General features: G+C 38.6%; 1 protein-coding gene across 8 annotated transcripts in view; it reads right to left on the bottom strand.

The window, feature by feature from the left end:
- Positions 1 to 12724, bottom strand: part of SYNE2 (spectrin repeat containing nuclear envelope protein 2) — a 324652-nt gene that overhangs the window by 258705 nt on the left and 53223 nt on the right. For all 8 annotated transcript variants that reach the window (XM_027554279.1, XM_027554281.1, XM_027554283.1 and 5 more), the window contains one exon: positions 12496 to 12624. In XM_027554279.1, the coding sequence (XP_027410080.1) occupies positions 12496 to 12574 (79 nt within the window). In that variant the 5' untranslated portion in view covers positions 12575 to 12624. The remainder of the gene's footprint in view (positions 1 to 12495; positions 12625 to 12724) is intronic.

The following is a 12724-nucleotide window of genomic DNA, read 5'->3' as shown; positions in this document are numbered from 1 at the left end:
TTGGGAAGATCCTCTGGAGAAGAAAATGGCAACCCACTCCAGTACTCTAGTCTGGAAAATTCCATGGATGAGGAGCCTGGTAGGCCACAGTCCACGGTCGCAAAGAGTCGGACACGACTGAGCGACTTCACACTTTCACTATGACTGATTCACTTTGCCGTGCCCCTGAAACTAACACCACACTGTAAATCAACTATACTCCAGTCAAAATTTTAAAAATAAATAAATAAAATAAAATTTTTTTAATTTCAAAGCTCTGAAAATTGGGCCTATTGGATATCTCTGGATACCCATTTCTCTCTATTTGTACTGGCGCCTCCTAGATCAGGACACGATTATGTCTCAGTTAGACTTTGGTAACAGCTCCCCCTAGGTGATTTCTGCATCACCAGTTCTGAATAAGCTTCTACTCAGAATGCTTCTGTTGCCTTCTCTTGGTCTTAAGAAAAATGTCAAACCTCTGTACACTTACATGACTTCAGTTTTTAAAAAAATTTTAGTGTCTTTATTGAATTTGTTACAATATTGCTTCTGTTTTATGTTTTGCTTTTTTTGGCTGAAGACATGTGGGATCCTAGCTCCTCAACCAGGGAACCAACCCACACCCCCTGCATTGGAAGGCAAAGTCTTAACCACTGGACCACCAGGGAAGTCCCTACATGACTTTGTCTTTTCACACTCTCCTTCAAACTCCAAACTTCAGACTCACTGAACATCCATTTCCTTGCATGTGCCACGTTCAGACATCTTCTGGCTTTGATACGCTGTCACCACTGCCTGAAACCCTCTTTCCATCTTCAGCCTTCTCATCTGTTAACACGTCAGGTCTAAGCTTAGAAACCACTTCCTATGGGAAGCTCTCCCTGATCCTCAAGTCTGAGGGAGGTGTTCCCACTCTGAACTTCTACAGCACCATGCCACCTCCCTCCCGTAGCACACATTATACTATACCGCCAATAGACTGGTGTGTATCTTTGTTTCAGGACAGCAAAAGCTATGTGCCATTCCCTGTGCTCAGTACAGTGTCTTATACGTCACAAGCATTTTACAAAATAACTTGCTTAGTAACAAATAAATACATGAATGGGGCCCTAGGGAAAAAATGAACCTATACTTAGGGAAAGCATAACCATTAATGGAGTGGTATCTCTTACTTTTAAAAAATCCCGTTTTCTTTCAACAAGTACCTGATATCATCCAAATCTCTTGAAATGTTAAGTCACTGTTTCTGCTTCCTCACCTCTCATTTTCTCCTTAATTCACTCCAGTCAGGCCTCCACCTCACCACCTGAGTGTAGCGAATGTGTTTGAGCCACCAACTGACACTATGAGCCCAAATCCAGTGGCCATTTGTCTACTCAACACAATTGACCATATCCTCTTCTTGAAATATCTTTATGGAGGGGTTTCCAGCCCATCAGCTTGCCTAGTTTTCCTTCTTTGGCTTTGACCAATCCTCAGTGTTCTTTGCCTGTCTCCTCCCTCTTTTGTTTGACCTCTGAACACCTAAAAGGTGTTCAAGACCTAAAAGGGCTGCTCTGGCTCCACAGGTGATCTCAGTTTGTGGCTTTAAATCTAAGTACACCAGCCATATGCTGATAGCTGTCAAGTCTCTAGAAGTCTAGAACTTTGAATCCTGATATCCAGTTATCGACTAGACATCTCCACTTGGATATCAAATAAGCATCTGATATCTATCGTGGAAAAAATAAATGCTTGATTTCCCCCAAAAGTTGTTTATCCGCCAAACTTCTTCATCATAATAAATGGTATAACCAACTGCTCAACTGCTCAAGGCAAAAATTTAGAAATTATCCTTTTTTTTTTTTTGACACTTTTTTTTTTCTTTAATAGAAAATTATTTAATTAGTACACATTATCCTTAATTTCTCCTATAATTCACCCCCACACATCCCAACATTCACAAATATCCTTTGGAAAAAAAAAAAATCCATGGTTCTTCATCCCATTGCTACCACCCTGGTCCAAATTCTATGATATCTCACCATGGTTACAACAAAACTGGCTTTCCTGTTTCCCCTCCCACTCCCAGATAATCCCCTCTCCACCCAGCAGCCAGAATAATCTTTTGGAAAATGTACATCAGATCATGTTACTCCCTTGATTAAAATTTTCCAAAGGTTTCCCTTCCACACACGTTAACTTTAGAGCTGACGAATCCCTGCCTGACCAAGCTCTGCCTTGCCCTGCTCTCCAATACCAATCACACTGCCCCTCGTCCACCACAATCCAACCACACCAGGCTCCCCTGGCTCCACAAATTCACCAGGTTTGTTTCTACTTCTGAGCTTTGCCTTGAGCCATTGCCTCAGACTAGAATGTTCTTCCCTAGTTCTTTGCACAGCAGCTCCATCATGTTATTCAATCTCTCCTTAAGTGTCTTCTCCTTCTCTGACAACCTGATCTAAAGAAGACACCCAAACAACAATTACATAAATCCATTTTTAATATTTGATATTTTTTGTTATTTATTGTTTGTCTCTCCAATTGAAATGCATGGACACAAGAAGTTTGTTGGAGTCGTTCATCTCAATAATCTTGCAAAAGAGTGCTTGATTAAAAAAAATAGTGCTTGATACAAGTGGTGTTTCAAGGAACACAGGTTGCATGAATATATTAGTGAATAGATTGACCTGTATTCATAAAAACTGTAATTATGCAATGAAGCAGTTCAGTGCAAATTCACCTGTACTTTTGAAACATTTTGTTTTGAAGACATCAAACCACCCTGGAAGTTCTGCCAAGTAAACATTCAAACTGAGGCAGAGGGAGGCACACAGCAGAACTAGTTGCCACCATGAATATCCTTGACTGAAGACAGGGCCAACAACGCCAACGTTTTGGAAAGATCTTACACGTTACTCAAATTTGAGAAGGGCCACGCGTGTTCTGTATTTGAACCAAGTGCTCTGACTGTATAGCATTTCACTGCCCGTGTAACTGGCAGTCCTCTGTGTAGCAAAGGCTGAAAGGACCAAAGCAAAACCTGAGGGTGCTGCCCACCCCCAGAGGCAGACAGCAAGTGTGTGTAGCTACTCTTCTCCCTTTTCTTTCCATGCTCATTCAACATGTGTCACTTCAAAGACCATGAATGACCAAGAGAGACTGTCCCGGAGAGAGTGTTCATCCAGACTCTCATACCTCTCCTGTAAAGACACACACGTTGAGAACATCACTCACTGCGTTTATTTCTGTAATAAATCATTCATAGCCCTTATCTATCATTTTTAAATGACTTTAAAAATACCTGGTGGTTATCAGTCGACTTCACCTCCCATACATACTGAGAACAACAAATACCATCAGTTAGCTTTTACCAAGTTTCTCTGCTGAACGTTCTAGAAAAATGGAACCGTTTGGAAGAATTATAATCACCAGTGATGAAACCAGATGAGGGAAGTAATCCCTTGAAGAGGCACATTTACAGTGACCTCTGATTTTTAGAGTATAAAATCACACACTAAACCCACTAAGTGGTTGTAAATTAATCTCTCATATTTATCTCAAACTTTACCATTTCCTAAGGGGAAATCATTTTGAGTTTTATTTTTTCTAACATACTACTTCAAGCTCCAAATAAGTACACCCCTTCCCAAGACACAGGCATACACAAATGTTCAGAAAAATCTTGTATCTCCCATGGGACTAATTAAAAAGGATTCTGATTTCTATAAGGAATGAATGAGATCTTTGTTAACCTACTTTAACAGGACTCTTAAATGACCCTGGATTTATCTTGCCCTACTTTTCAAAATGTAACTGACCCAGAATAAAGTAAGCTTATCCCCAAACTCCCGGCAAAAACAGAACCAAAGTTCCCAGAAGACGAAACAGTATATACCACTAAGGGGCAGCGGTGGAGGGGGGAAAGGGACCTTTCCCTGAAAAACACTGTTCATTGCAAACACTACTTCTTACAGAGCTATTGTGTTTTTCATTTAATTGAAATATTTTTAAGATTATGAAGCTTTACAATATGGAGGTTAATAATCCTCAAAAAAAAAAAAAATAGCAAAAGACCTCAGCTATTATGATTTCAGGAATTTTCTGGAAGGTTTTTTGTTGAAACAGTACAGCACTGATAGCTGATGAAGGACTACAACTTAATTAATTTCTCTGGGTGTAATAATCATCTAATTGGCAAAAAAATAGAAAGCCAGAGATAATTTGCCCTTATTCATAATTATGAAGCAGTCTGCCTTGGTTAGAGGAGCAAAAATACTGTCTGCACATTTCTTACCCTTCATTCATCAGATCCATCAAAATTCCACAGTGGGGACCTGAGTACAAAAGGGCAGAAATTCTACTCAAAAGCATTTTATTAAATCTACTCCTCTTTCTCGGACTTCACACAGCTTCATTCACTCACTGTCATAAGGCTGAGTAGACTTTCTCTCAGAAACACGATACTAAAACACTATTGAGCCCTTAAACATCACATACACACCTCACTGCCTTGTTTCTCAAGAAATCTATATTTCTATCCTAATTTTCCTGAACACAGAACAACTCTTCAAATTCAGGGTACTTTATATATATTTTTTCCTTCTAAATTAAATGTTTACTTTATATTGGAATATAGCTGATTTACAACAGTGTTTTAGTTTCAGGTGTACAGCAAAGTGATTCAGTTATACATACATCCATCCTTTTTCAGCTTCTTTTCGCATATAGCTTATTACAGAATATGGAGTTCCCTATGCTATACAGTAGGTCTTTGTTAATTATCTTTTTTATATATTGTAGTGAGTATATATTAATCCCAAACTCCTTATTTATACTTTTATATTGGAATGGCCACTCATTTTTTCATTACACAGTTGTTTACTAAAGGCCTAAAACATGTCAGAAATTTCACTGGCAATAAAGATACAAGATTTCCTAACAGGGTACCTAACAGGTACCTAACACACCCTTAGAGGAACTCAGATGGCTGATTAGAACAAGTGATGTCCAAAGATGAAAGGAAACTCCAGGATAAGAAACAATTACAGAGGATTCAGCAGGAAAAACTCCAGTGAAGTTCTTACTTGTATTATTTGTTGATGTCCCTTTCACCTGACATCAACAGGCAAAAGCACAGCTTGGCTACACATCTCTGGAAGGTGCTCAGTCTATTCATCTTTGCAGCCTTAACACCCTACCTATGGTTGGCATCCAGTATTTAGTGAACGACTGAATAAAATTCAACATTACATCACATAATTACGCTTGTAATCTACCTCAATGAACATAAATATTTTCTAATATTATTAAAAATTATACTTAAATTGAAAGCCACCCTTCAGATGGATACTCAGTAAATCATGAATAAATGAGAGTAATAACTATAGAGACTCACATTTCACTGCTCAGTCCACAAAGCATGTCTACTCAGAAGGCACAAAGGGCTTTTCAATCTTTTAAAATATGTCATCTGGAAGATAACAGCACTAAATAAAACATATGAGCATTGTTTGAAACTACACAGTAAGTTGGCTAAACGTGGTTTTATACAGGTTCATGCAGAGGATTAACCATCCACCAGCATTTTAGCAGGACTGCATGAAAGTTAATTCCTCATATGGTGCCAAGGTAATAGAATACACACTACTTCCTAGTCCTTTGTCTAATGGATGATTGCATTCTGTATTTGAATACTGTCATTCTAATGAGGTATCATGGGCCCACCTCATTTTTCAAAACAAAATAATGTGCTCCATGTACATAAATTTCTTGTGTCCTTTTATGGCCCCCAAATTATCAGACTGTGAAGAAGGCTGAGCACCGAAGAATTGATGCTTTTGAACTGTGGTGTTGGAGAAGACTCTTGAGAGTCCCTTGGACTGTAAGGAGATCCAACCAGTCCATTCTGAAGGAGATCAGCCCTGGGATTCCTTTGGAAGGAATGATGCTAAAGCTGAAACTCCAGTACTTTGGCCACCTCATGCAAAGAGTTGACTCATTGGAAAAGACTCTGATGCTGGGAGGGATTGGGGACAAGAGGAGAAGGGGATGACAGAGGATGAGATGGCTGGATGGCATCACTGACTCGATGGACGTGAGTCTGGGTGAACTCCGGGAGTTGGTGATGGACAGGGAGGCCTGGCGTGCTGCGATTCATGGGGTCGCAAAGAGTCGGACATGACTGAGCGACTGATCTGATCTGATGTGTTAAAAAGAAAACTTAAATATGAAATATATTAATTGTCCAAAATAATTCAAAATTGTCACAGCTGCCACTTATAATATCATAAGATGAGTCAGCATAGTCAGTCAATTTCACTTTTTTTTTTTGAACTATAGTTGATTTAAAATATTGTGTTAAATTCCAGGTGTCAGTTTCACTCACTATTAATTTGACTTTCAAATGGGTCCTCTACCTGTGTGTTATGCTTTTAAGTTTTCCACGACATAGGAAGTTCTCAAGAAAGAGTTTCTTTGAAAACAGGATCTTTTATCTGCAACAATTTATTTTAAAAACATTGATATAAAATAGTATTTAATGGTCTTATTATTTGATGCTATTATAATAGTGAAAACACACTAATTCAAAAGGGAGGTCTTTGGACATTTTAGTTGCTACTGCTTTATTTCAAGCAGCTCAGCTTCTAACTTTGGCTCTTCTCCATCTTATTATCCATAGTCAATATTTGCAGAGTCATATTATATTATATATTATAATTGCAGAGTCCACCTAATAGTTTCTTACCTGTCCCATACTTTCCTACTCACTGCTGTCACCCGAATCCAAGCCAATATTACTCAACACCCAGATGTTTGCAAAGCTTTTCTTTACTTAATTTTTATTGGACTACAGTTGCTTTACAGTGTTGTGTTACTTTCCTGCTGAACAGCTAGCTGAATTGTCATACCTCTACATTTATCCACTCTTTGTTAGATCTCCTTCCCATTTAGGTCACCAAAGAGTACTGAGTAGAGCTCTCTAGTTAGTTTCTCCAACTTCACTTTCTCATCTTCCCATACCTTAAAGTCAGATTAGTCTCCTAAAGCACAATTCTGACCATGGACCCTGTCCTCTTCTTCTCAAGACCCATAGCTACCCGCTACCTAAAAGCATAATCCTCAAACTTCTTAGCTTGAATTCAACTCCCTCCAGAATCTTCATCTCAGAAATGCTACTGAAGGGATTCCTCCTTTCATCTCAAAATTAAACAGAATAGCAAAGAAAATCCCATACAACTTGAAAACTCGGTGGTATTATTCAACTTTACCCCTTACTGCTTCTATAATCATATCTGCCCCATACATCAAAGAATTATCCTCTGAACATAACTTTCCCCACCTGATGAGCTTAGCAGAGATGTTATTTCAGACAAAAAAAAAATGTAGTTAACTATTCTCTTAGGATAAAAGGGAAGGAAGCACCTATCATTTTGCCAAGTAAGAAATCCAATGGAAAGGTGTAAAGAAATTCTATAATGGAAACCTCAGTTAAGCAAATAGCAGCCATTTATTTCTCATTTTAAATAGCTTGAACTTTCATATATATAATTTATTTCAAATGTGCACCATCCATAGTAGCACAAAATGCATTAAAGTGGGAGAGGGAGAGGGTGGGAAGATTTGGGAGAATGGCATTGAAACATGTAAAATATCATGTATGAAATGAGATGCCAGTCCAGGTTCGATGCACGATACTGGATGCTTGGGGCTGCTACACTGGGACGACCCAGAGGGATGGTATGGGGAGGGAGGAGGCAGGAGGGTTCAGGATAGGGAGCACATGTATACCTGTGATGGATTCATTTTGATATTTGGCAAAACTAATACAATTATGTAAAGTTTAAAAATAAAATAAAAAAAAGAAAAAAATAATAAATTCCATTTTTTTACATTAATCAAATTCATAAATTCTCAAATTCACAAATTCCATTTCCTTTTCCTCCCCAAAAGCCAACCATTTCAATGCTGTTATCCTCATTACACTAAGAAAACACAAATCTCTCTTTACAAAAAGGACCCTTAAAAATCCCTCCATAAAGACATTTTCTCAAAGATCACACAAATGATGAACAAAGAGAAAGACAAAATTGCTTGTTTATTGTCCTGCTCTATAAATTTCAGCAAGGCACTGCCTGATTCCTTAGGTCTGATGCCTTGTTGGCCCTGAACACATAAGATACCTGGTTTTCATAGCATATCAACAATGATTCACCACATTTCAATGCAGACATTTTAATCTTTCCTTGAGCATATTATTTGCAGGCAAGGTGTGGCAGTAACTGTCTCATCTTATGTAACTTTTTGGTTAAAATAAAACAGGCATTGTTAGTTAAATAGGCCTCTTTCTTCCTTTTAAAAAGGCTCTGAAATGAGGAGGAAAAACCTTTCTTATGAGCAGTCATCCTGAGCCTCTCATTTTACGTAAAATCTCTTTTTCCTATTACTCCAAGGATCATTAAGCACGTGTGAATTTTGTGAAATACAAGTCGGCTTACAGAGTGGACAGAGCTGAATGCTTTTAAGACTACTGCCAACAGCCTGCAGTTTGGAAGTAACTAATGTTCATAATGTTATCTATCAATTTTTTGTCTACATAGCTAACAATCCTGCAATGAAACCAAAGTTACCGTCAGAAGTACATACAAGTTCTTTCCTTCCTTCTTCTCTTCCTCCTTGCTTTCTTTCTCTTTCAACCAGAAAGAATTCAAGCCAGAAGAATCATTGTAAATCTGCTAATAACAATATAGAACTTAACTTTGGGAAACCCATTCATTTCACCATTAAGCCTTCATTCTACAGTCACGGGAACTCCTCGGTTGAGGGTACGTAGCTAATGTGAGCAGCTCTTGTTTCGTGTAAAGCCAACTAGATTATAGTATTGGCTTTCCACTTCTTCCCCTATAGAGCAATATACCCAGCTCTACAGTCCTCTAAAGAGACCATGAAGGCAAATCATTCACACTGGCAGCACATGTATATCACATTTCCCCTGCCAAACAGCCCACACTCATCTCCTACTGTAAAGCAAACTGTAATAACCAAATTTTATTAAAAACATGCTATAGGAAACACTCATTTACCAGTAATTTGTTCATTATTTTGAGCTATTTGTGAACCTGAGATTAATGTTACTTAAAAATGCCCATCCATACTGGCTGTAAAAATTAAAAAAATAAAAGTTTGCTATGGGTTGACTTAAATTAAAGCTAAGATTTATGTGCACTTTCCAAAGAAAGTTGTTAGGGAAATTTCCTCTTTCAGGTTGTTCTCTGAACCGTGTCAGAGTGGGTGTGGTGCAGTGGACAGAGAGCTATCCTCCAGGTCAAAACCTAGCTCTGCTGCTCGCTAGCTGTGTAACCCTGGGAGAGTAATTCCACCTTTGTGAGCCACAGCTTCCTTCCCTGTATCTGGAAGATAAAATATCTACCTTACAGTGTGGGTGTGAGGATCAAATGAGATAATGTACAAAAGGGTGATGTGTAAGCTAGAGCATGCTGCATAAAACTCTGCAATGGGGAAGAAAGCATTTTTAAATATAACACTTATGAACACTATTATAAGTGCTAAAGTAGGTGCTATGGGAGAAACTGCTAAGTCGCTTCAGTCGTGTCCGACTCTGTGTGACCCCATAGACGGCAGCCCACCAGGCTCCCCCGTCCCTGGGATTCTCCAGGCAAGAACACTGGAGTGGGTTGCCATTTCCTTCTCCAATGCATGAAAGGAAAAGTGAAAGTGAAGTCGCTCAGCCGTGTCCGACCCTCAGCGACCCCATGGACTGTAGCCCACCAGGCTCCTCCATCCATGGGATTTTCCAGGCAAGAGTACTGGAGTGGGGTGCCTTTGCCTTCTCCGCTATGGGAGAAAAGAGAAGCGTAAATCTTAGCCAAAGGAAGAGTGGGGCTTGTGGAGGAGCTGAGTCTGGCTAAGTTTGGGATGAACAGAGACATGGGAGGACTGGATGAGCTGGACTCTTGTGGGAGGAGATGGCAGGGGAGCGACAACCACCTTAACAAAAGCACACAGGCAGTCGGTGGGGTGGTGTGGGTATGACTCCTCAGGGGCCTGTGGGACTGGAGAACAGGGTGCTTGTAGGAGAGGAGGACACAGGGAAAGGTGCACAGCAAACAGTATGTGTGAGCCACACCACGAAGTTTCGACTTCATTGTACATGTGATGCGAAGCCATTGAATTGTTGTTGTTGTTGTTCAGTCGCTAAGTCATGTCCGCCTCTTTGTGACCCCACGGACTGCAGCACACCAGGCTCCTCTGACCTCCACTATTTCCCGGAGTTGAATAGAAATGTCAAAACAAAACAAAACACAAGTCAATGAAAACCAGACTTCTGGTTTACAATTATTTCCTATCCAGCACACAGTGTCTACTCTAGCCTTGTGCTCCTGCACAAAAATCCTTTGGAACAAAGACTTGAACTGCAATATATACAAAGAAATTATGATGCAGTTACTGAGTTCCTACTCTGTATCTGGCAGGCATTGTACTAAGCCTGCATAATGTTCATCCTCAAAGCACAGGGGTAAGATAGGCATTATCACCCATATTTTAAATACGAGGAAACGGAGACTCAAAAAAGATAAAGTCTCTTATCTGAGTTCAAAGAAGTGGTAAGTGTCAGAGCCAGCATTTGAAATTAGGTTTGCCTTTAGAAGTCTGTGCCTTGTGACTGCCTTCAGCCAACTCCACCACCCCTGCCACAACTGGCAACAAGTCTGATCTTTTCCTATGAGTTCGTATGTTTGATTGGTTGTTTTTGAAGTTTTATTGACTTCCAACACTATATTAGCTCCTGTTACATAACACAGTAATTAAATATACCTATAAGTTTCAAAAGGCCTGCTAAATTAAGTCTAGTTGAGGAGCCTAATAGGCTACAGTCCATGGGGTTGCAAAGAGTTTGACACGACTGAGCGACTTCACTTTCACTTCCACACGGTCTAAGATAAATAAGTATCAGAGGTGTAATGTACATGATAAATATAATTAACACTACTCTATGGTATATGAAAGTTGTTAAGAGAGTAAATTCTAAGTGTTCTCATCAAATAGAACTAAATTTCTCCTATTTCTTTGATTTTGCATCTATATGAGATGATGGGTGTTCACTAACCTGTGATATTCATTTCATGATTTATGTAAGTCAAATCATTAGGCTGTACACCCTCAACTCATCAGTGCTGTACATCAATTATATCTCAATAAAACCAGAACGAAAAAATAAATAAATAAATATCAGGATCAATTGATTCAGGAAAAAGAAAGAAACTGGATTTACCTGACCATTTATTGATGCACTATCTTCCTGACACGTTTTAGGTCACATGAGTTATTGTTACTCACATGCAAAGCATGGCAACTATAGTTAACAATACTTTACATATTTAAAAGTTGCTAAGAGAGTAAATCTTAAAAGTCCTCATCACAAGAACAAAATTCTGCAACTATGTAAGATGACAGATATTAATTAGACTTATTTTGGTGATTATTTCACAAGGTAAACAAATATTGAATTTTGTTATATTGTACACCTGAAACTGATACATTGTAGTATGTCTATTATATTTCAATTTTAGAATAATAAATTAAAAATTTTAAAAAACAAGTGACTCAAACCTATGGCTATGGCTTCTAAGTGACATTCTAAGAATGTTACACAATACTGTCAATAATCCGTATACTACTTTAAAACACAGTTACATAAATATTTTCAAAGACTTGCTATAGCCTTATTTTTTCTACACTAGCTAACTTTACTTGGCTCTAAGATTTGCAGCAAAGGTAGAGTCTAGTGATTAATGAATTTTCAAAATACATAACAAAGATTGCCAAGAAGCATGAAAAAAATAGACAGTACTCATATAAATTCATACATAATTCATGTGACTGGAAGTTCATTCACTTTTAGTATTATTGTTATTCCTTTTTATTAGGACAAAAATAGCATATTACATTTAAAAGAGGATTTACAAAAAGATGTAAAATAAGTGTAAACAATGACAAGCGAACTATGATTAACTATTTAATTTTCATTAAAAAAAAAAAAAAAACACACGCACTGAAGAGTAAAAAACCAAAATACCAAATTCCTTTTAGGTATTCCTTATTTTCCTAAGCAGCTGAGAGAGCAATAAAGATACTGAAGTATACTTAAAGCTTCTACAAATGGAAAAATACAGACATAGGTATACATTTTGGGCTTCCCTGGTGGCTCAGACGGTAAAGAATCCTCCTGAAATGAAGGAGACCAGGGTTTGATCCTTGGGTCAGGAAGATCCCCTGGAGAAGGCAAGGCTACGCACTCTAGTATTCTTGCCTAGAGAATTCTATGGACACAGAAGTCTGGCGGGCTACAGTCCATGAGGTTGCAAAGAGTCAGACACAACTGAGCGACTAACACAACAACAACATGTATAGATTTTACCATAACAGAGACAGAAAGCCGTACAATTTGTGAACAGGTGACAGTGAGGTTTGCATAGTTGCCATGGGGTTACCCCAACCAATCTTAATTACCTTGCAATGAAAAATGGAGATCATCAATGCCCAAGGAAACCTGTTGGTCTTCAGCGGGAAGCACAGGACTAGATGCCATCCTTTGACTCAGTGAGATTATATCATGTTCATCTCAGTTAAAGAAGTGAACTAAAAATAGAAGGGATAAATGCTCATTAGTACTCTGCAGCTCTGCATTTCCAGTAAACATGCACTGTCAGAAAACAACAGCAATCAGAAATCGCCCTCC

Source organism: Bos indicus x Bos taurus, chromosome 10 (assembly GCF_003369695.1).
Source record: "Bos indicus x Bos taurus breed Angus x Brahman F1 hybrid chromosome 10, Bos_hybrid_MaternalHap_v2.0, whole genome shotgun sequence".
Lineage (NCBI taxonomy): Eukaryota > Metazoa > Chordata > Mammalia > Artiodactyla > Bovidae > Bos > Bos indicus x Bos taurus.
The sequence above is the reverse complement of the archived record's forward strand: the minus strand, read 5'-3'. Positions and strand labels throughout refer to the sequence as shown.